The sequence below is a fragment of the Sphaeramia orbicularis genome, chromosome 4, assembly GCF_902148855.1.
Source record: "Sphaeramia orbicularis chromosome 4, fSphaOr1.1, whole genome shotgun sequence".
In the NCBI taxonomy this organism is placed as follows: domain Eukaryota; kingdom Metazoa; phylum Chordata; class Actinopteri; order Kurtiformes; family Apogonidae; genus Sphaeramia; species Sphaeramia orbicularis.
The window spans coordinates 2,069,681-2,091,892 of NC_043960.1; the positions used below are offsets into that span (position 1 = coordinate 2,069,681).

Consider the following 22,212-nt stretch of genomic DNA (forward strand, 5'->3'; position numbering starts at 1 on the left):
GTCATCGTGTCCGTGCGCTGCGTCTCATGTACTTGGCGCTGATTGGTTCATAGACGGGCGTCGGTTTGATGTTTTCATGTCAGTAACTCGCCTCATTTTTATCGTCTTCCATCGCACATTGGTTTTTCTTCTTTTGTTTTTCAGGACAATTACTTTCTTGTGAAACTTCCTGCAATTGATTGTAAAGTTCAAACTCTCACTGAACATGAACCAACGTGAATCAAACTGGAAAGTCCAGAGCAAACGAGGCAGATGTGAAAGTGCCCGAAGCTTCAGTAACAGCTTATTTTTCACCGGGTTTGGAGGAGTTTGTAGTGAACATCCATGAAATCTGAAGGACAGTCTATTAGCATCATGTATGTAACAGTCAAATTAACCCTCAAAGACCTAAAACAGGTGCAGGCGACCAGAAGCATCTACGGATAGAAATGTTTATTTACTTCTGATCCACTCATCCTTTCAATCCATGTAAACAATTCAGGTAAAATACAGTTCTTCATCTTTTCATGGTCATCAGATATGACCCATTTGGACGTTCAGTGGCTCCATAGTTACCATGGAAATACCGTCATCTTCTACAACACTGATTCACCAATAAAACCCATAGAGTTGGATCAATGACAGTGGATGGAGACGCATGTTTTTTGCTCAGTTATTGATATATTTTGTTGAAAAAGTCATTTTTTATTCATTTTTGATTTAATAAACTTCAGCTTCACTCTGAGCTTTTATGAACATCTACATTAAGTAAGTTAAATACAGGAGAATACCTGACAAAATGCAAAGTACAGAGGACATTTGTGTCATAAATGTACATAAATCATTTAGGATGTGGAGAGAAATTAATTCAGTTGCTGCAAAAGTAGCGCGAGGTCTTTAAGGGTTAATGAACACGTTCAGTGTGTTGAATGAAGATCGAAATGAAATCACCGTCTTTTCTTGCTGCATATTCATGTAGTTCTCTCATAATCAGTATTCGTCTTGTCACAGATTGAGCTAAATGTACATTCAGAGATGAAAAACCCACATTTGACTCTGGATCCTCCCTGTGGATGATTAAGTATTTATTCATAGCAGATTAAAAAAAAGTTACATTCTGACTCGTTCTAACTCAGTTATGTCACATACAGCCCAATATGATCTGAAATAAGAATAATAACAGAATAAACAAGAAATAATGAGAACTCTATGTTTCTCTCTTACTGCTAAAATGTCTTATGAAATTATGAGTATTTACATTTACAACTATCCTCCTACTATAGCAGTTTTAACAGTATTATGCCTGAACTTATCATTTATACATGTTTATTATAACGTACAGATCACAGTAGATCATACAAATACACAGAACATTTTAGTCACAGGCAGAATATTGGTAAAAGTTTGGAGATCACAGTTTGGGACTAAAATGTGTTTAACACCCATGACTTCATATAATATATAATATTCAGTGTAATTTTTACATTTTTCAAATAGAGGTAGACTGATATAATGATTTTTTTTTTTTTCAATATTGGCCATCGGGCGAAATGTTTTTTTGAAAGTTGATATTTGATCAGGCACCTGTGTGGGCAGCACTTGAAGATCAATAACTGTTAAACGAGTACTATGTATACATGTATTAATAATTTCATTCATAATACTGCATGAAAAAATTCATTATCTGAGTGTTTCAAATGTATTTTACAGTCAATGTGCTTTAAAAAAAAAAAAAAAACAGCCTTAAAAATCGGCTGTAGATATTGGCCATCAGCTGACCAAATTTTTAAAAAATGACATCGGCCTGACAAAAACCTATATCGGTGGACCGAAGTTATTATCGTTAACGACAACTAATGAAATGACAAAAACTAGAATTGAAAAAAAAAATTTTGTTAACTGAAATAAATAAAAGCTATAATTAAAAGAAAAAAAACGATAACTAACTGAAACTGTATTGTGTGTTTACAAAACTAACTAAAACGGATAAAAATTATGGATAAAATTCCCTTTGTTTTCGTCTTTTTCAATGTCAGATTGATACGAAATCAATTTATTTTGCTTCAGCGATTTTAGCTAGCAGCCCCATACGACACTTTTTGCTCCATCACTTGTGTTCACTTGTGGTTTCCAGTCGTCTTCTGGTCCCCACTCTACCTGGAAACATGGAGACTAAAGCAGCAGAGTCCTGTCTGGGATTGATTTGAATAGGAGCACAGAGAAGAAGAGAAAAGAGACCACTGAACTACAACTGAACTACAACTGAACTACAACTAAACTACAACTGAACTACAACTGAACTACAACTAAACTACAACTGAACTACAACTGAACTACAACTGAACTACAACTAAACTACAACTAAACTACAACTGAACTACAACTGAACTACAACTAAACTACAGGGGTTGGACAAAATAATGGAAACACCTTCACCTCAAGATGATAATGCCCCAACCCATTCAGCTAGAATTGTTAAAGAACGGCATGAGGAACATTCTAATGAAGTTGAACATCTCGTATGGCCGGCACAGTCCCCAGACCTCAACATTATTGAGCATTTATGGTCAGTTTTAGAGATTCAAGTAAGACGTGGATTTCCACCGCCATCGTCTCTAAAAGAGTTGGAGGGTATTCTAACTGAAGAATGGCTGAAAATTCCTTTGGAAACAATTCACAAGTTGTATGAATCAATACCTCGGAGAATTGAGGCTGTAATTGCCGCAAAAGGCGGACCTACACCATATGAAATTATATTTGTTGATTTTTTAAGGTGTTTCCATTATTTTGTCCAACCCCTGTACAATTAAACTAAAACTAAACTAAAACTAAGCATTTAGAAAAAAAACAAAAACTAATAAAAACTATCAAACCTGCTCTAAAACTGAATTAAAACGAACTGAATTAGAGAAAAAAAAGTCCAAACTAGATAAAACTAAACGAGAATGGAAAATCCAGAACCATTCGAACCTTGCGGTGGACCTGTATTCTCAAACTCATCCTGTGGTCCAGATTAGACCCTTGGCCGGGCTCCCTTTGGGCTGCGGGCCGTACGTTTGCCACCCTGTTCCAGCTCCTGTCTCCTCTAACTGTCCTCGTGTCCTCAGGTGTCCTCTCAGGACCCGGGTCGGGCTCCTCTCCTGCTGTCGGCTGAGTGCCAGCGCAGTGGGACGGTGACCCGGGTCTCTCTGGACTACCACTGCTGCCCCGCCACGGCGCCCTCCACCCAGCTCACCGCCGTCCAGGTGCTGCTGCCGCTGGACCACACCGCCACCGACCTGCAGTGTCAGCCGCCGGCGTCCTGGTGAGCGGACGGCCATTTGTGTTCACCTGTCACCGCTTTGATAAGAGCCTGTACCCGACAGATGGAATGAAACATGTTATAAGGCATGAGTGGAAGGAAACCAGAACCAGGTCATCAGAACAGGTTTAAGAATGAACCCACAAAGACCCAGGTCTACTTTTGTGGCGGGTCCCAGATGAATCTTACTCTGTATTTAATCGTAGTAAGTGATTTATGACCATTTATTAGAATATTATCCTCTGCATTTGGCATTTTTCTGTGCAAATTATGCATTGTCGAATATTTAATTTTCTATGTTTAATTTAGTTCGAGTTAATTCAAAGGTTATTATATAAAAAGGAGAAAATAATAATTGTATATAATAGTGATAGGGCTGTAAGAAAATATTGGTTCTGCAATATATCGCGATATTTCATTTCACAATACTGTATGGATATTAAAAAGTACTGTATCAATATTTTTAGGTATTTATTCAAATGCAGATATTGTGGAGGTTCATTTTTGATTTTTTTGTTTTTCTTTTTTGTTTGTATTTTATTTTACACTCTTTTATTCAATAATGTTGGTTCCTTTGTTGGGATTGAACTCCAATCCTGTTCTGATGTTAGTTGTGAACTAATAGAATCTGAACATTTGAACAGGATCTGAAACTGGAATGTCTGGAAAACAGAATTTCAGTTTGAACACAGTTGGAACATTTGCTGATAGAACATTAGATCCTGTTGGGATCAAATACAAATGTGTTTAGGATTTGTGCAGATTTCTCCTGGAATTCAGTTTTTCCAGGAAATAATCATTTAAAAAAAGGAACAAACAAAAAATTGCCTTTGTAACAGTATCATGATATATCATGACATATGGTATGGTGATCCTAGTGTTGTGATCTGTATCGTATCGGCAGATTCTTGCCGATACACAGCCCTAGTTACAGTGAACGTGGTCGGAGCAGGTGGGACTTCTCTGACTCTTTTTCGTCTCCACAGGAACACAGAGGAAAGACGACTGCTGTGGAAACTGCCAAACCTGTCCCCGACCAATCACAGCAAAGGTCAGAACCATCCTGTAACCCTCGGCGAACACCGACAGAAACATCACAAACCTCACACTCTGACATGCCAGCGCCGGCTTCATCTCATCTCCAGCCGTCCTCTTCTTCTCCCGTTGCACCGCGTACATCATCGTCTTCACACTGAGTCGGAACGAACCGACTAATTGAGCGTGGCGTTCAGACCCGTCGGCCTCCACTTCCTGTTCTTTCTGAAACGCCGTCTGAAGGTGTATCATTACCTTTTTAACATTAGCATCTGAACACGGCAGCTGCTCTTATCAGCTGATGGAGGAGGAAAAAAAACCTGAACCGACACAAAGGCGTCAGATATCAAGGAAATCGTCCTCTTTTAGATGATTCTTTAACTCGTTTCTCATACAAACGACGTCAGAGCGGCTCTTTAACGGCTCCACTTCAGAACCAGTGTCAAGGCTTCACACGACTGCCACGTTTCTTATTATGTGTGATTATTCTTTTTCAGCCTGATAGTATCTCATTACTGTGGTGTTAAAGTAGTCAGAGGAGACAGAAATAGAACTGTTGACTATTCGTAGCCGCTGTGGCGGAGGTTAACCCAGTGGTTTTCAACTTTGGGGTCGGGACCCCACGTGGGGTCGCCTGGAATTCAAATGGGGTCGTCTGAAATTTCTAGTAATTGGTAAAAAAAATGTAAAAATTAAAACTTACCGATAAAAATGTACATTATATAGCCTAAATGTCGTCTAAAATTAATGTTTATTTGCAACATATTATAGCAAACTATTACATCACAGGTGTCAAACATGCGGCCCGGGGGCCAAATCCAGCCCACCAAAGGGTTTAGTCCGGCCCTGGGATGAATGTGTGAAATACAAAAATTACACTAAGATATTAACAATCATTTTAGTTCAGTTTCCACATTCAGACCAATACGATCGAAAGTGGGTCGGATCACTAAAATACTGTCATAATAACCTATAAATAATGACAACTCCAAATGTTTCTCTTTGTAAATGTAAACATTTTCACGTATTTACATTAAAACAAAGTATAATTTAGCAAAAACTGTGAAACCTGAACAAATATGAACCACCTGAAATGTCTTAAGAGAAGAAAGTGCAGTTTTAACAATATGATGTCTGTAAATGATAAACTGAAGCAGAATATTGTTAAAATTGCACTTATTTTTTCAGTTTTTTCATGTTATTCACATAGTTTTAAACCAGGGCTGTCAAACTCCTGTTAGTTCAGTTCCACATTCAGCTAAATCTGATCTGCAGTGGGCCCAACCAGTCAAATAATAATATAGTAATATAGAAATAATGTCAACTCCAGACTTTTCTCTGTTTTACAGTGAAAAAAGTACAATTACATTATGAAAATGTTACATCTACAAACTATCCTTTAAAACAATGTGAATAACATGAACAAACTGAAAAAATAAGTGCAATTTTAACATTATTCTGCTTCAGTTTATGCCCGAACTTGCACTTTGCAAATTCATTTCGTGGGCCGGACTGGAACCTTTGGCGGGCCGGTTTTGGCCCCCGGGCCGCATGTTTGACACCTGTGCTCTAGACAAACGAAAATATATTAGCACATGTAAAATATTTGAAAGTTTATTTCTGTAATCTCAGTTTCATTAGGAACATTTACCTTTTTTTTTAAAATAATAAATATGATAAAAATGCAAGTCAGTTTTTATCAGAATCAACTTTATTGGCCAAGTATGTGAACACATACAAGGAATCTGACTTAGGTTTTTCTTTGCACACGTTTCAACCATTTACTTATTTATTTATTTATTTCTTGCTATAACACTGTTTTAATCATTTATTACATATGATAATGATAATTAATGGTCAGATATTAAAAGTTAAGTTCTCACTGGTCCAAGAAAGTTGTCAAAAAAGACGTTTTCTGACGCTTCTATTTCAAACCCCTCCAACATAAATGTAGGCGGCCTGTTCTGGTGGTGGTCCTTCAAGGGTTAAAGGCAGAAGTGGTTTGTAGTTGGACTCTTGTGGTTTATGAGCCACTGACAAAGCGCTGAAAGGTCACCATAACTCCTCCTCGTCTCGTTTCCCTGTTTTCACGCTCTGCTTGGGTTTCATTATGGGTCACATTTCAGAAGCGCTGCCTGTGGGACATAAAGCCCGTCTGAGTCTGAGTAAAGAAAGGACCAGAGCGGGACCTGGTTATGTTCACGTACGTCCACCTGAGCTGAACTACGTGTACATACGAAGGTGAAAGGTCCAGCGTGTGAGACGTAACAGGATGTAATCACAGAAATAATTCTGTTTTCATTTTTGTATTTTCACTGCTTTACAATGAGCCGTTCACGCTCACCGTGTTTTTTTAATCTGTCTTTTTTTGTTCATTTCTTTTTTTTTCTTCTTTTTTTAATTGCAAACAAAGGCTACGTTCAGAATTCAGATTTTTTTGGTGAAATCCCATTTTTTTGTGTGTGTGCTTGTTCATATCACACATTAAATGCGACTTCTATCAGTTTTGAGTCTGAACTGAATGCAACTCTGAAGTGACCCACATGCACAGAAGAGGTCCTGAAGTGACCCACATGCACAGAAGAGGTCCTGATGGAATACATGACCACGCAGACACACACTGTGTTTAGGGAAGTAACACTCCTGGGACGCAGAATTGTGACATTGGTCGCATTTCAATGACCCAAAGGTCGGATAAATGCGACCTGGCCGTTCAGACTGAAGTCACACTGTAAAATATCAGATATGCATCAGATTTAGGAGCACATATGAAAGTGGTCTGGGTCAGATTAGTGCTGTTCAAACTGTCTTTAACAGATCAGATCCAGGTCACATATGGACAAAAAAATCAGATTTGGTCCACATTTACCTGCAGTGTGAACGCAGCCGTAATTTCCTTATTTTTTTTACTTCCTGTAATTATTTCCTATTTCTGCCTTTAAACCCAAACGTCCTCATTTTCTGCTGTGGATTTGTGGATATTAGTTATTTTCAAAAGGCTTGTACCAATTCAATTTGTATTTAAGACCTTTCAGAACCACATTTAGGATGTTTTAAGGCCTAAAATTCAGATTTTTTTTGACTATTCAGACTTCTTCAGAACATGTAATCTGTTTAATGTTTTGTGAAAGTGAAATTTGGTGCTTTTCTTTGTCAAATGTTAGAGGTTGTATCGCAAAATATCAGATACGTATCAGATTTCGGAGCACATATGAAAGTGGTGTGGGTCAGATTAGTGCTGTTCAAACTGTCTTGAACAGATCAGATCCAGGTCACATATGGACAAAAATCAGATTTGGTCCACAGTTACCTTCAGTGTGAACGCAGCCTCATTCATGTTTGGGATCTTGTGTGTGTTGTCCTGGGTCTTCTGCTGTCCTTCAGGTTCAGGGACGTTGTGTGCCAGCTGGCAGTGCCTGGAGGTCCCTCGTGGTTCCCCCCCCAGTCTGGCCGTTCAGTTCGTGGGCTCCGGGGCGTCGCTGTCCGGTATGGACGTGGAGCTGGTGGGCAGTCGCTACCGCATGTCGCTGGTCAAGAAGAGATTCGCCACAGGTAACGATGAGGGCGCGTCGTTCACTTTGTCATTTCTACGAGACGGTTCCACTGGTGGAAAGTCACCACGTCAGAAACAGGTCATTTTTTTAAGCTGTAGTACCGTCGACGTCCTGGTCCAACAGCAGGTGTTGGTTCAGTGAAGTTCTGCATTTGTCTGTTTACATCCAGTCTGATTCATGTGGAGTTGGAACCGCAGGAAAAACTAAAGCTGCAAGAAAAACAGGACCAGTGGCCCCGCGGCTTAGCGGCCACATTCAGAGCTTTGGGAAATGTATCCAGATCCATTTCTTCTCCCCCAGTTCTGTGTATTTATTCTATTACAGAAATAGTCCATGTTTTGCTCATATTCAATCAGATCTGTAAAAAGTTCAAATTCACACTTGATATCATTGATACTGATTTATTGGATCAATCCACTTCCTATCTGTTAGAATGGGAACATTTTACAAAGTGGCACCAAATCCAGAATCAGATCCAGATCCAAATAATTTCAATCCCTTGTGTTGACATCCTCATACAGAAGCTGTAGACCAAGTCTGAAGTCAATCAGAACTGGAGTTTGGGAGAAAAAGACGATTTTAATGTTTTCCCCATAAGAGCCCATGTTAAATGTTGCGTCAGTTCCAGATCCAGAAGAAGATCCTGATCAGCATGTGCACATTATGTTTGGGTCATCTCCCCATCAGGGCTGGACTGGAGACATTTACACTGGAGATCATTTAGATTTACTGAGTTACTGCATCCATCCACTTCCTATCTCTGATAATGGGGACAGTTTTCACAGTGGCACCAAATCCAGAATCAGATCCGGATCCAAATCATTTCACTAACTTTTGTTGACATCATCATACAGAAGCTGTAGACCAAGTTTGAAGTCAATCAGAACTGTAGTTTCGGAGAAGAAGACGATTGAAAGTTTTGTAACGGACAGACAGTAGTTTAGGGCCTGTCAGCCGGTAAACTAAAGAACCAATAATGTTGTCAGCTCCTCTTTACAATACTCAGGGCTGATTAAGAGTTAAGGTACGGTAGGTTTTATTATGTCTTTATACAGTAATTTAATCCACATCTATGATCTGGAAATGAAATAAGAGTTATAATCACTAAGGTCATACACAGTTATTTAAACATTTAGAGCAATAATCACAAATGGTTAAAAATCTGTTAAATTAGGAGGTTCCTTATGTATAAGTACATGTTTATGTAAATGCATCATTTGAAATAATAATTAAAATAAAAGACTCTAAAACCTGCTGGTCTTGGATCCTTTTTAATGCAGATATTTTCTCTGTGACAGGGAAGTACATGGCAGGCTGCTCCTTGTGAACTGAAGGACGGTGGGATTCCTCCTGAACGGACCGCGGCTGTGGCTTCACACAACGTTGCACTTTTCTTTTCCCTGAGACTGAACGAAGGAGGTACAGACAGACGTCAGCGGCAGACGCACTGGACAGACTGGGCCTCCAAGGACAATGTGCACTTACTTCTGACGGACTCCTGCTGATTCACCACCGGGCCTGTTCTTGGTTTCACTCTTTACTCTATTTTCAGTTTCGTGTCGTACATGGAGTCGTTCTGCCTTTTCCAGGAGCTCTAATCCTTTTCTATTGAATCTCCTCTGTTTGGTGTGTTCGGTGTGCCTTCGTTTTAAGAGACGGCGTTCTAGAGGTCAGAACCGTTCCTGAACCAGAGGACAAACACCTAAGCTTGTTACTGTCAGAAAATAAGAGTTGCCATGGTGACTAGGATTTTTAAAGTCTGTAAATAATGTCTTGAAAACCCCTCGAAACTAAAAGAATAAATCATTTGTGAGAAAATATCCGCTATAAAACCTTCTGAAATGTTTGTAAATCTGCTGTTTGTTCCAAATAGAGGATTTGTGATGTTGATATTTCATAAAATAAATGTGCTCAACAATATTTTTTTTTTTGGTTTACACCAATTTATTACACGTTGTGACCAAGTACAAAATACAGCTGAACTATGCAGTTTATTACAGACATCATCTGTCCTTAGGCTAGTTAAAGTGTAGTCAAGAACAGGCTTAAAAATACACAAAAATAAGGGTTCAGTATACTTGTAAGAAGAACCAAATCTAGTTCAATAAAAAATAATCATCCGCCAAAAATCTAAACAGCCTTACAAAACATTACAAAGTACACATAGAAATTACTTTTTTTTTTCCCCAAAGCACTTGAAGGCAAATTACTGTGACAGGCACAAGTTACAAAAAGCCTTAAATAACTCAAGCTCAAGGATTCTCAGCTACAACGAAACCAGAGGGAAAACAAAAGGAGGACAGGAAATGAAAAAAAAAAAGTCAACCAAATCCATCTCAAACACAAAGCTGATGTCAATTTGGAATAATTCATATAAATAGAAGTTCGTTATGGGACAGTTTACGCGGGCGCCGTGACGCAACCGTAATAATTTCAACATTGAACTGATTGGAAATAAATTGATCACACATGCCAGTCTAATCAATTACACATCGAAGCGTTTTCTGTCCGAACAATGTGACCGGTACAGTGTGAGAAGAGAAACCAGGCAAAGACTGGAGGCCACACATCACACACTTTCTACATCATATAGAGATATATATATATATATATATATAATTTATGGAACATGGACAAATTACCTATGAACGCACTTGACTTTTCTAATCCAAACAGAACATAAGACTTTATCGAAGTAACAGCATGAGGTCAAATCTTCTGAACTCGGGAGCGCGTTACCAGCTCAGATCCTCCTCTAAGGGTTTTGGTTTAACAGACCCAAAGCTCTGAAATATCTCCACTTGCTTTTCCTTAGAACTGTTCGACCACTTGGATCGGGGAGGCGAGGCTCCGCGGGACCGGACTCCAGTTTAGAGTTTATTTTTATTTATTTATTTTTATTTTTTTTATAATCCCAGCTCCTTTAGGTTGATTAGTCTCCGAGTGAAATCTGGATTTAGGATTTTAGCAAACGCATCCTGACACACCGCAGAGAGGTCGCAGCCACGTGAAGGTCCGTACAGATCTATTTACATGGAACAGGAGTGGGAGACACGGACCGCATCGGCAGCTGCACAGACTTTTAATACTCGCCTTGTGTCATCGGAGCCGAACGGAGCACAGCATAGAAATCTATTGAGGTATTCGAACCAACAAACCAACGTCTACCGACAGCCGAGGGTCGATTCCCCGCCTTCTACTGCCAGAATACGAGGGTTTCCGCTGCCGACAGACCCGCGGCCGGTGGGAGCGGCTGAGTGACCGGTCCTTTGGGTCAGCAGGTTGCATGTTTCGTCGTGTGTGTGGTTTGTTTGTTTATTTTTTTTCTTCTTCTTTGCCGCGAGCTGCGGCAGAGGCAACGAGGAGTACCCGCCTACACCTAATCGACGCTAGAAGGTGCTTTGAATGTCTGAGGTTTGGAGACGATACATTCATACTGCGGTAGAGGCACAGCTGAGGGACAGATAGACATCTGTAGTGGTGGTTTCAGAGTTAGCGATCTAAGGCACTCAAATGACACTATGGCACACTAGTCGAAACAAAACAAACAAACAAAAAATAATAATAAAGAACCACATTAACACCACACACCACCACTCCAAAAGTTACACATCCATAAAAAGTACTGCACAAAGTCATTCACAGTTGCAACAAAAATAAAGAAATCAGACCTGTGTTACACCCCTGTGAGTAAAAAAACCCAAAACAAACCAAAACAAAAGGATCAGACGCCTCCTCCTGCTCCTCCTCCTCCTGCTCCTCCTCCTCCTGCTCCTCCTCCTCCTGCTCCTCCTCCTCCTCCTCCTCCTCCTGCTCCTCCTCCTCCTGCTCCTCCTCCTCCTGCTCCTCCTGCTCCTGCTCCTCCTCCTCCTCCTCCTCAGCTCCGTCCCTCTCAGGGCAGGACTGGCTTTGCTACTCCATCTATGTACATTGCACGCACTTACTGCAGAAGGACGCAGCGTGCTGAGCTGAACGCCCCCACATCCCGAGGGAGGGGTGGGGGTTGGGATGGGGGGGTCCCAGAGCTACTGAAGGGCCACCTCTTTCAGACAGATGCGGGTCCTCGTGGTCTTCAGCGCGGCCCTGTTGGACCGGACTCACATCTCCTGCAGAGGGTGGCTCAGCTCGATGCGCTCTCTCTTGACGGCGGGTTCGGTCGGTCCTCGGGAGGCGTCGGCGTCGCTGCCCAGGTCGCTCATCTCATCAGAGAAGGACGTGTCTGATGAAACACAGGGACGGAGGATGAACGGTCTGACTGCTGTTTTTAGGATGAATGGACCGACAGCAGCAGGTTCTCACTAGTGTTTTTGCTAACAGGTGAGGAATCTGTAGAAACTTCATCCAGAGGTTCTACCGGGTACACTTGGATTCAACACCTTTATTTGTCCCCAGGAGGACGCAGTTTCTGCCACAGCGGCAGTTTAAACAACAGCAGACAGCCATGACAGAACACAATGACACAGACAACTATCACATACAAACTGGTGACGCAATAAAAACACTTAAAACAAGTGGTTCCAGGTTCAACAGACCCCGCCCCTCACACATATCGTAGCTTATTTTGGCATCAATCCAGCTGATGTCATCATGTCTGAGCACGTGCTGACGTCAGCAGATCCGCTGCCTCTATGTATGTGCCAAGTCTGAAGACAACTGAAACAAAATTGATGTTTTTGTAGACGTTTGAAATTTTGCCCATTATAAGTAAATGGGAAAAAAACAGATTTAAAAAATTTGTGAAAAATTCAAACTTGGACCTACTTTTCCCAAAATGTAATCACATCTATTCTGGGTCACTGCCAATATTCAATCAAAACTTTGTAAACAAAACAACATATTTAACTGTAAAATATAAAAAATAACACGTTTTTAAATATACAAAATATAAACTGCCTTCTTCCACTGATAAGAAAAATAAATTAATTGGTCATTAATGAATAAATGAACCTTTCATCAACAAGAATACTTATTAACTCCAACTCATTTTGAGTTGTATAAAATGGAAATGTTCTTAAAATGTTACCAAAGCTTAAACAAGATGATTGACAAACTAGGAGTGTCAGTCTTATCATATGAATGTATCGATTGGGTTTTATATTTCCTTATTCATTCTCATTTATTTTTGTATTCACAACATGATGAATTATTTCATGTATTTTTCCAAAAAAATGTGAAGTACCCCTGGGGGTACGCGTACCCCCATTTGGGAAAGACTGACTGGAAGCACTGTAACAGTAATTCCATTCTTTACGTTAACAAATACAATGAAGCTTTACAAACAGGTCATTTTTAATTCCCTTCATCAGCTGCGGTTGTTTTTTTTTTTGTTTTTTTTCTTGTTCGTTGGAGTCTGTTTGGAGCGGCTCAGTCCTGCACAGCATGGTGGTGAGTTTGACAGCAGCAGGAGCGAGTCTGTGGGACGGACTGAAAATAAACTACTACTAATAATGATAATGACCGGCCGTGTCAGCCGGTGCGACAGCGTGGCTCATTAATGTGTTTTTGATTACAAAGACGCTGCGTGGAACAGACGAAGGATAATAACAGGCTTTGGGAAGCACAGAGGGACTGAATGACAAACTGCTGGTTTGAAAACATCACCAGCCTTCTATTTTAAAACCTTCCCATTAAACACAGTGAATAGTACTTAAATATGAATTTAATTCCCCATTAGATGAATGTCAGTGTCTTACCTTTCTCCATTAGAGACGGCATCATAGAGCTCAGGTCACTGAACTGAAAACAAAGGAAAACGAATCAGTACTGGACTGAAGCATAAAAACCATGTTAATGATGACGTAAATGTTCATGTTGGACAGTGACCCGTTTCCTTGTGTTTTTCTTACCTCTCCCATAACAGCGATAGGAGTTTCTCCGGTGGCCTGCGCCACACGGTGTTCCACCAGGTAAAACATGTACTCGTCATAAAGCAGACGAATGAGGTGGAAGGACCCAAAACTGGCTGCACTGCGCAAGGTCAGGTCTCGGATCACCATGGAACTGCAGGAGGATGAGAGGTAAACACGAGCACTAATGAGTCCACCTACATGCACTGACACAGCCGTAACATGACCACGACAACGTTCTGCACTAGAGCCTTTACTGACTGGAGTTTGGAGAACAGGAAATGCTGAGACTGTTCTGGTTTTATGAGGGTTCTTAGAACACGTATGCAGCAGATTCAGAAAATATATGTAATTTTTCTGTTGTGACACAGACTGTGTTTATTTTCAGCTGGAGTTAAAGGTGCATCCTCCAATGGAAAGTGAATATTTTAAACACATGTACTTTTTAAACATTATGGAAGAGGACTGTAACAGGTTTATGGATTTGAGCAAATATCAAAAAGACAAAGTTTTTCCAGCAGGTCTTTGAAAGAAAACCCTTTTCATTTCACTGGCCGATCGGCCGTGAGTTAGTGAAGTGTACGGTGTCGTCTACGTTTGCAACTTCTTCAAACATCTTCTCTGATGAAACTACTGTCGGATTCATTTCACATTCTATATGTATCTTCCTTGGGACAATGTCTATAAAGTTTGTTCACAATTTTGATTTTTGAAATATTACAAATGTGTCTTTACTTATAACGGACCATATTTTGATATATACATGTAAATGGTTAGAGAGATCAATATAGTTCCTGTTGATCACTGATTGGAACTAATACATGGACTCTGATTGAATTAGTGGAATTCTCCAGTGAAAGTACCAACACTTCTACTGGGAGGCTGATGTCCTGCATTAACACCACAGGACTCTGACAGAGAACACAACCTGACAACCTCACATTCAACTTGGTTTTGATTCCTGATAGAAGACACCGATGACCAACAGGAACACTGGTCCTATCCTTTTAATCCGTGAATGTGGAACTGTATGTAAACAGCGTACTAGTAATTCTGTCTTTTTCAGAATAAAAAATCATAAATACAATAAAACCAGAATAATGTTCGCCAACAGTCCCAGTTCCTCTCGTACCTGTAGAACGACCACTTGAGCAGGAACTGGCGTGCGGCCTTGGGGAAGCTGGGGCTGCCCTGGTGTGGTTTCAGGACCTGAGAGACCACGTTGTCCAGCCAGGTGGCCCACTGGTCCAGAGAGCTCTGCTGCTGCAGGGTGACTTTAAAGTCCTGCTCCAGACGCTGGACCACGCTCTCATCGCACTGACAAACCCACGACGCCTGCTCCTGTTACGGCGTGAAACAAACGCATTCAGCGAGACGCCGCGACGCAGTGACGACTGAAAACACAACTGGAACACGGCGTTTTACCTGGACGTTGGCGAAGTCCACTCTGTTGAGGTCGGAGAGCATCTGGTTGATCTGGGAGGTGTTCTGGAGGACGGCGCGGGCTGCCTGGGCCAGGTGGTTGAGACTGGTGTAACGCCTCAGCGTCTGGGCGAAGGCGCTGACCACCGCCACCTACGGATACGCCAAAGGATTACATCACATGACCTACACTATCAGTCCAAAGTTTGGACACACCTTCTCATTACAACGACATGAGATGGACCGCAGATGGAGAACAAGTGCTCAGCATCACTGGGAACTCCTTCAAGACTGATGGAAAACATTTCAGGGGACTACTTCAGGAAGCTCATCCAGAGAATGCCAAGAATGTGCAAAGCACTAAAAAAAGCGAAGGGTGAAGAATCTAAAATATGAAACATGTTTTGAATTAGATCACACTTTTTAACTACATAATTCCATGTATGTTCATTCATAGTTCTGATGCCTTCAGTGAGAATCCACACAACCTGTGAGCATTTATTCAACCACATAAATGCTTCAGGAGCTCACAGGTTGTATGGACCGTCTTTTATATTTTTTCATCATTTTTTTGGGATCCTGCACACCTCTCATTCTCTGGATGTGTGCGTTGATCGCCTCTCTTCAGTGAGAATCCACAGTGTAAATAGTCATGAAAATAAAGACAAACCAGATGAGTCCAAACCTCTGCCTGGTAGTGTTTGTGTAAAAGTGCCTAAGGCTGTACGTCAGACAACAACCTGTGGGACTGCATCTGCAAATACTGCAGTACACGTCAATTCAATTCCACATACATCAGCTGTGAGTTAAATAAATCAAACATCAAGTTCAAAGTCCGAAAAGAGCAGGAGCAGTGAGTTTACACAACACCCACATCTGATGAGAACTTGTACGTCTAAACGTAAAGGCTGCAATGTCAAAAAAAAAGTAGTGACTTCAGCCGTCCCCCCAGTTTGAGTGCAGGGTTTTTTGTTTTTTTTTGTTTTTTTTTTTACCTTGGTGCGAATAATCTCTTGAGGAAAGTTGGTCATGGCGTTCGTCAGCCATCCCTCCAGACTCTTGGCAAAATTACGGATGGCCTGAGTGAGAGTACCTGAAGGATTCAAAACATGGATTATCACCTGATCTCCATCACACTTCACCCAGTACGAACAGTAAACTGGAGGTCTACTAATATATAATACCAGTTAATACTAACTGAAGGGACTAATCACCAACGTTTGGAACAGACAAGCACAAAGTAAAAAGGAAAACCTTAGTGTCAGAATTCTGAAAAACACAAACTCAAAACAAAACTATCTTCAAACTTTCAAATCTAATAAAGAAAGTTATCAAGTCGTGACTGACTTCAATATAATTCAATATAATTGTATAACCAATTCATACGACCAAAAATAAACTGGTTGAACGCTGCCACCGCACAACTGAGTTTGTGCATAAAATACAAAATCAACCGTTTTAAAACACGTTAATTTAAAATTTACACTCAATTTAAGAGAAAAGTATTTTGTTTTTCCACGACATTTCAGTTTTGACATTTTCATTGTGACATGTCACACACGGTTCAGTTTCAGCCTCTTTTTACTGTCATGTAAAAATGTTTATAAATCCATATTTAATACGCTCAAGGTCCTATTTTTTTCTTGATCTTACCATTAAACATCATCCAAATATCTGCTTTACCGCGGTAATTACTAATAAATTTCACCATCAAATCCAACATTTAGGAGAAGAAAAAGCCAATTAAAAAAATCACAGACTTCACAACCCACCAGTCAAAACAAGAACGCTGGATTTAAACGACATTACTGTCAGTTATCAGATTTGGAGGGATTATAAATAAGTACTTTAATAATGGAAATAAAACAAATATAAATAAAAAACTTCCTTTTTTTAAATCAAGAAATTGCAACAAGTTTTGCTTTTTCTCTGTTCATTCATTTTCATCTTGTATTTTTCATCAGTGTATTTTTTGTTTTAATACATCTGTTTATTAGTAAATGGATAATAATAAAAATCCAACTCTGATAAATCTAAGCACATGTGAGTGATGATGAGTATTAAATCTGATAATTGTCCAGGCTGATGATCAGTTCCAACCAGAATAAAACATTAAAACACCTTCAGTTTAATTCTGATTGTTGTGTCTGTAAATCATGTGTCCAGATATAAAACTGTGGCCAGTGATACGTCAGACTTTGAGTAAAATTATCTTCATGTCGTTAAAATGAGATGATTCAGATGATACCAGTGTGTTGTTGTCTCTTTTCTACTTTACTAAATAAATAAATAAAACCATGGGGGAACTGACTAGGAACAGGACGCAGCACATCAGGGATGAGGATCTCCACCAGAGCCTGGTACAGGATGTGGTCACAGCTCCTCATCCATAGTCGGACCGGTTCATATTTACACAGAGACACCAGCTTCTCTCTGGGGATCATGCCTTCCAAGTCATCATCACTACAAAAAAAAAAAGGACAGAACAAAAGTCAGTCCTGTCATCCCACTACAGGCTGATTTATTGTGAGGCCGGTGCAGCCCGTGTGCTCCGACCTGTTGGTGATGGTGGTGCTTCCGTCACTAGATGGCGGTGTTGAATACCAAAAGGTCTGCCAGAGTTTCTCAATGTAGTGGAACTGAAGGTTCATCACCACATCCAGAGTAGCCTGCAGGAGAGCAGCGAGGGAAGGGGGGGAGGGGGGAGAGAGAGGGAGAGGGAGGAAGGGGGACAAAACATACAGAACTGAGCCATGGCAACCAGACACACAACAAAGTTTGTGGAGGCAGGCAGGCAGCCTCTCGCTCACTGTGGGCCCTCCTGCTTAGACAATGAGCCAGCTTAAACACCGCTCCATGCACATTAATCATCAGGAAAACTAAAGGCCAAGTTAAGGCTTTATCTGCACTTTTAGTTGAAGATGATTTCACTCTTTTTTTTATAAATATCACAGTGGCCTTTTTTACAGCTCTTCTCACAGTTTTATGTGCGACTTTTTTTCTTTTGAATCCTTTTAATCGTTAGTGAGGCGCTGACCTGAACTAACCCATGTGACTTCCTCTTTCCTGTTCATGTGCACGAATCTCTTCACGAATATGACGCAGAGGAAGCTGTGGTAAACTACTCATCAATGATGTCACAGCTACAGCTTTAAAACTTTACAATCACAACAAAAGCTGTAACGTTCCAAAAAAGAAAACAGGAGTTAAAGGGTAAAAATCAGAGCAACAGGAGCTGCACAGGCAAGTCAGACCAGAGGAAACGTGGGCCCGGGTCCATGCGAGGCAGAGGTCGGCCTCCTTTGTTTCTGGTCTGAAACTGTGCCGGGATCTGAACTTCACTTCAGTACGAACGTATGATTCAAGCCGTGCCCACAGATTCTCTTCTTTCTCTATCTGGCAGGACGTGCACTTGCCGCTGGATCTTGTTACACAGCAGTGTAGGCTTTAATCACATGATATGTTTTTGCTTCCTCTCTTGCCGTCACCATGGTAACCTTGTTTATGGTTGCCCCCAGCAACAGGTCAAACACAGAACTCCAAAACAAAAAGGAGAATTCCCCATCCCCTCTAAACAAGAGCGTTTTGCCTCCAGTTTTCACCGCACAGGAAAAACAGCATGCCTTCAAAAGAGGAAAAAAAAAAAGTGTGGAGGAGAAATAACACGCATCCACAGGCACGGTCAGACAGACACGGATCGGCCCCAGGCTGAGATTCCCAAATATTAACCCCTCACATCCGCACACACAGACATGCAACAATGCTGTGGTTTAGTCTGATTTATTACCCCATTTTATTAAACACCCAATCATTTCTACTTAAGCATTAATTTAACGGCACAGCTGGCACCTGGATATTCATCTGTTGTTTCCATGACATGAACAAATGAATGCCTCAATATGCACTTAATTATTTAGCTGTTTTAAGTGAGAAATAAGATACTGCTTTTACGCCTGTGGCAACTTGTTACCTTTAATTGTGCTGTAACTTCCAGTGTCAATAAAAAGTCTTAGCTAATGTGTTAACAGGTCACAGTTGGCTCACAAAAAACAGGGGAGAAAAAGTGAAATGCATAAACATTAAACACACAGCGGCAATGAGAGCTTGTGTGAGTGACAGAAATGCGGCGGCAGACAAAGACAGGAGCCCATGTGCCTGTCCACAGACAAGGCAACACAAAGGCTCAAGAGGAGGCCACCACAAAGACACCAAGATGTCCACCCAGCGCGCTGAAAGGTTAATTGGCATGTCTTGAAAGCTGCACCGAGATGAAAAGACGGCTGGAACAAAGGGAGCGTGGTGAGGCTGGACAAGGGGAGGGCAGGGATAATATGATAAAGCCAGCGCTCTGCTGCTTTAATCACAGCCTCTCTCCTGCCTGTAAAGCCCCCAAATTTTAATGTTCAATATTATTTCTCTCTTTCACAGTGCCAGTGCCTTTATCCTAGGGGGTTATTCTTCTGCCCACTCAGATTCATTGTCCTGCCAAAAAGAGCTTCGATTCATGTTACGCAACATGTAAAAACCTCATTATGCAATACATAATTTTGTTAGATCTTAGATTTTCCTAAATCTTCCAGCCACAGTTTATTAACATACAGGTATTTTTTTTTCAGTTTTTACGCGTCAGGTTTGTCAGAGCTGCGTCTGGTTAAAAAGTCTGACACCTGTTGAACACTGAAGTTTAACCCTTAAACACCTACAACTATTTTTTGGGGTAACTTCAAAATGCATTCTTCCTCACATCTAATCTTTGTTGTGTGATTTATCACTAGTTATTCTTTTATCCTCTGCACTTTTCACTAAAAATTTTAGGTATTTTCCTATATTAAATTTTAAATCATGGTGTTCGTTAAAGGCCAGAGTAAATTCAGAGATTATGATAGCTGATTGATTGATTGATGTATTTTTTGAATATGAATGTCAAAAAAGAACAATAAATACACAAAAAAACATTTAAACATAAGACATATAATACATATTCGAAAAGGAGTGAGAAGAAGTATAACTTATAAACTCCCACCCCTTCTCCTTAAATAATTAATAACAATAATAACCTTCCTAGTCTAAACATATCTATACTCTAATGCCTGATACTTACTGTTGAATAATTTTAACACAGAACTTGGAAAAGTAGAGAAATGTGATTTTTTTCAACAAAATATATCAACTGAATGTAAAAATATGTGCCCACAACCACTTACATTTGTCAAACTACATGGATTTTATTGGTGAACTGATGAGCATTCAAATGGTTCATATTTGATGTTGGTGAAAATCTACAATACCGCATTTTACATGAATTATTGAATGTATCAATAGGATTAGTGATCCAGAAGTTATTAAACAGTTTAGATCACTAGATATTTTGGTCACCAGCTGCTGTTTAGGTCATTGTGGGTTAAAAAAAAAAAAGATACAGAATCTGTCGGTCAACAGTTCAATACGTAAACCTGTTTAACTAATGACAGAATAAACTGTTCATATCAGTAAACTTTACAGTTCAATTAGTGCCATTCATGACACCATAAAGTTTTATTTACAGGATAACTATGTTCGACCTTTAACGTACTAATCCAGAGTTGTACTGTTCACTATTATGTAACAACTTGAACTCAACTGCCATAACAAAACAAAAACCTTGGAGCTATTTCATTTAATAATCGTTAATCTTTGCAGCCTCAGGCAGCCTTACTATATGGTATTTACCAAGCTCATATAATCCTCTTTGACATATGAAATACCTGTTGACGAGTCACAGGGTGGGTTATGTATTATGCGGCACCGTGTTTTCAAGTGTCTGCGGTTGTAATATGTTTGACTAACAGAGACTCGGAGCCGTGGATCAGAAAGCAGAAGGCGCGACACGTGACCAAAGACGGGCCCCCGAAACCGAGGAGCGAGCCGGCGCGGTAAATATTTGGAAGTGGCAGAGTGAGATGGAATTGAAATGTGGTTTAACTTACCTCGCAGTGGTCTCTGTAGAGCGTCTGCAGCTTCTTGATATCATTCATGTTGATGCGCTCCGGCAGAGGCTGAGTGCCCAAGTCAGGGGTGGGAAACGGAGGCAGGGTGTGGGAGGTATCTGCACACAGTCACATTGTTGACAGGTGTCAGTCAGTGCTGCCTCCTGCATGCATACATCCACTACAAGTGACAGTTTGATGCTGCAGGCGCTGGGTGATTTTACTAACACTGGAATAATCGAAGTTTAGTCACTCATCACCTGCAGCTTGGGAGAAGATTTAGACTGTATTTAAAGACTTTATCACATTTTTATCCCCTCATATTTTTAGTTTTGTAGCAGTTCCTGTTGTAGTTAACTCATTAGTTTTGTATTTCAGTGACTTATTCTGCAGCTTTTATTATTCATTTTACCACTACTGTGTATTTTGTGTGTGTTTTTTTTTAATCCCAATACATATTTCGAGTCAAAATAAGGATGATTGAAACAAAAGGAGTTCATATGTCCAACTACAGTACTAATGCATAAGGCCACGGGTAGGTTTGTTGTTTTAGTGGAGTATAATAATATAATGTACATATGCATTTCTCAGTCTAAGAAGGCAAAACTGAAACAGAACAGCAATAAAAATAAGAATTTCAGGAAAAAAAAACAGACTGCAGTATCCAGTATTTAGTGTGACCTTCCGTTGTACTTTGTATTTAAGTCTTCTGCACAGACATGAGATTTACTGAATTTTCAAGTGTTTTCATTCAAAGCATGTCCAGTGTTTCTTGTTATTTGGGCTATTCTTTGTCATGGGAACAGAGATCGCACTAAATACTGACCGTTTCCTGCGGAAGCCATGTGTTTTTTAATGCTGCGAACACTGCGTGTCCCTTGTTGTATTTTAACAAAGAGACAGAGAAATGGACATTATGCTCATTACAACCATGTAAAACAGCACAGCACAGTACAAACTCCTCTGTGTGTCACAGAAATGCAAATCTTACTAGTGTGTCATTTACAGAAAGAGGCTTAATTATGAAAAAAAAAATCCCTATTTTGACATTGATGATTGTTTGCTAATCAAAATGTTGTATTGCTATGTCAACGGATAAACCAGCAGAC

The 22,212-nt window shown here is 40.3% G+C and overlaps 2 protein-coding genes across 9 annotated transcripts in view; one reads left to right on the forward strand and one right to left on the reverse strand.

The window, feature by feature from the left end:
* Positions 1–9,696, forward strand: part of fcho1 (FCH and mu domain containing endocytic adaptor 1) — a 128,496-nt gene extending 118,800 nt beyond the window's left edge. For both annotated transcript variants that reach the window (XM_030132489.1, XM_030132490.1), the window contains exons 24-27: positions 3,087–3,283; positions 4,267–4,331; positions 7,700–7,867; positions 9,168–9,696. In XM_030132489.1, the coding sequence (XP_029988349.1) occupies positions 3,087–3,283; positions 4,267–4,331; positions 7,700–7,867; positions 9,168–9,196 (459 nt within the window). In that variant the 3' untranslated portion in view covers positions 9,197–9,696. The remainder of the gene's footprint in view (positions 1–3,086; positions 3,284–4,266; positions 4,332–7,699; positions 7,868–9,167) is intronic.
* A 2,043-nt stretch (positions 9,697–11,739) lies between these two features.
* Positions 11,740–22,212, reverse strand: part of rfx2 (regulatory factor X, 2 (influences HLA class II expression)) — a 32,475-nt gene continuing 22,002 nt past the window's right edge. For 6 of the 7 annotated variants that reach the window (XM_030132499.1, XM_030132494.1, XM_030132495.1 and 3 more), the window contains 9 exons: positions 21,104–21,222; positions 17,694–17,806; positions 17,449–17,600; positions 16,133–16,230; positions 15,141–15,290; positions 14,848–15,056; positions 13,716–13,869; positions 13,563–13,605; positions 11,952–12,088 (listed from right to left, as the gene is read on the reverse strand). In XM_030132499.1, the coding sequence (XP_029988359.1) occupies positions 11,967–12,088; positions 13,563–13,605; positions 13,716–13,869; positions 14,848–15,056; positions 15,141–15,290; positions 16,133–16,230; positions 17,449–17,600; positions 17,694–17,806; positions 21,104–21,222 (1,160 nt within the window). In that variant the 3' untranslated portion in view covers positions 11,952–11,966. Of the gene's footprint in view, positions 12,089–13,562; positions 13,606–13,715; positions 13,870–14,847; positions 15,057–15,140; positions 15,291–16,132; positions 16,231–17,448; positions 17,601–17,693; positions 17,807–21,103; positions 21,223–22,212 lie in introns of all 7 variants that reach the window. The other variant, XM_030132492.1, reaches the window with a different exon arrangement.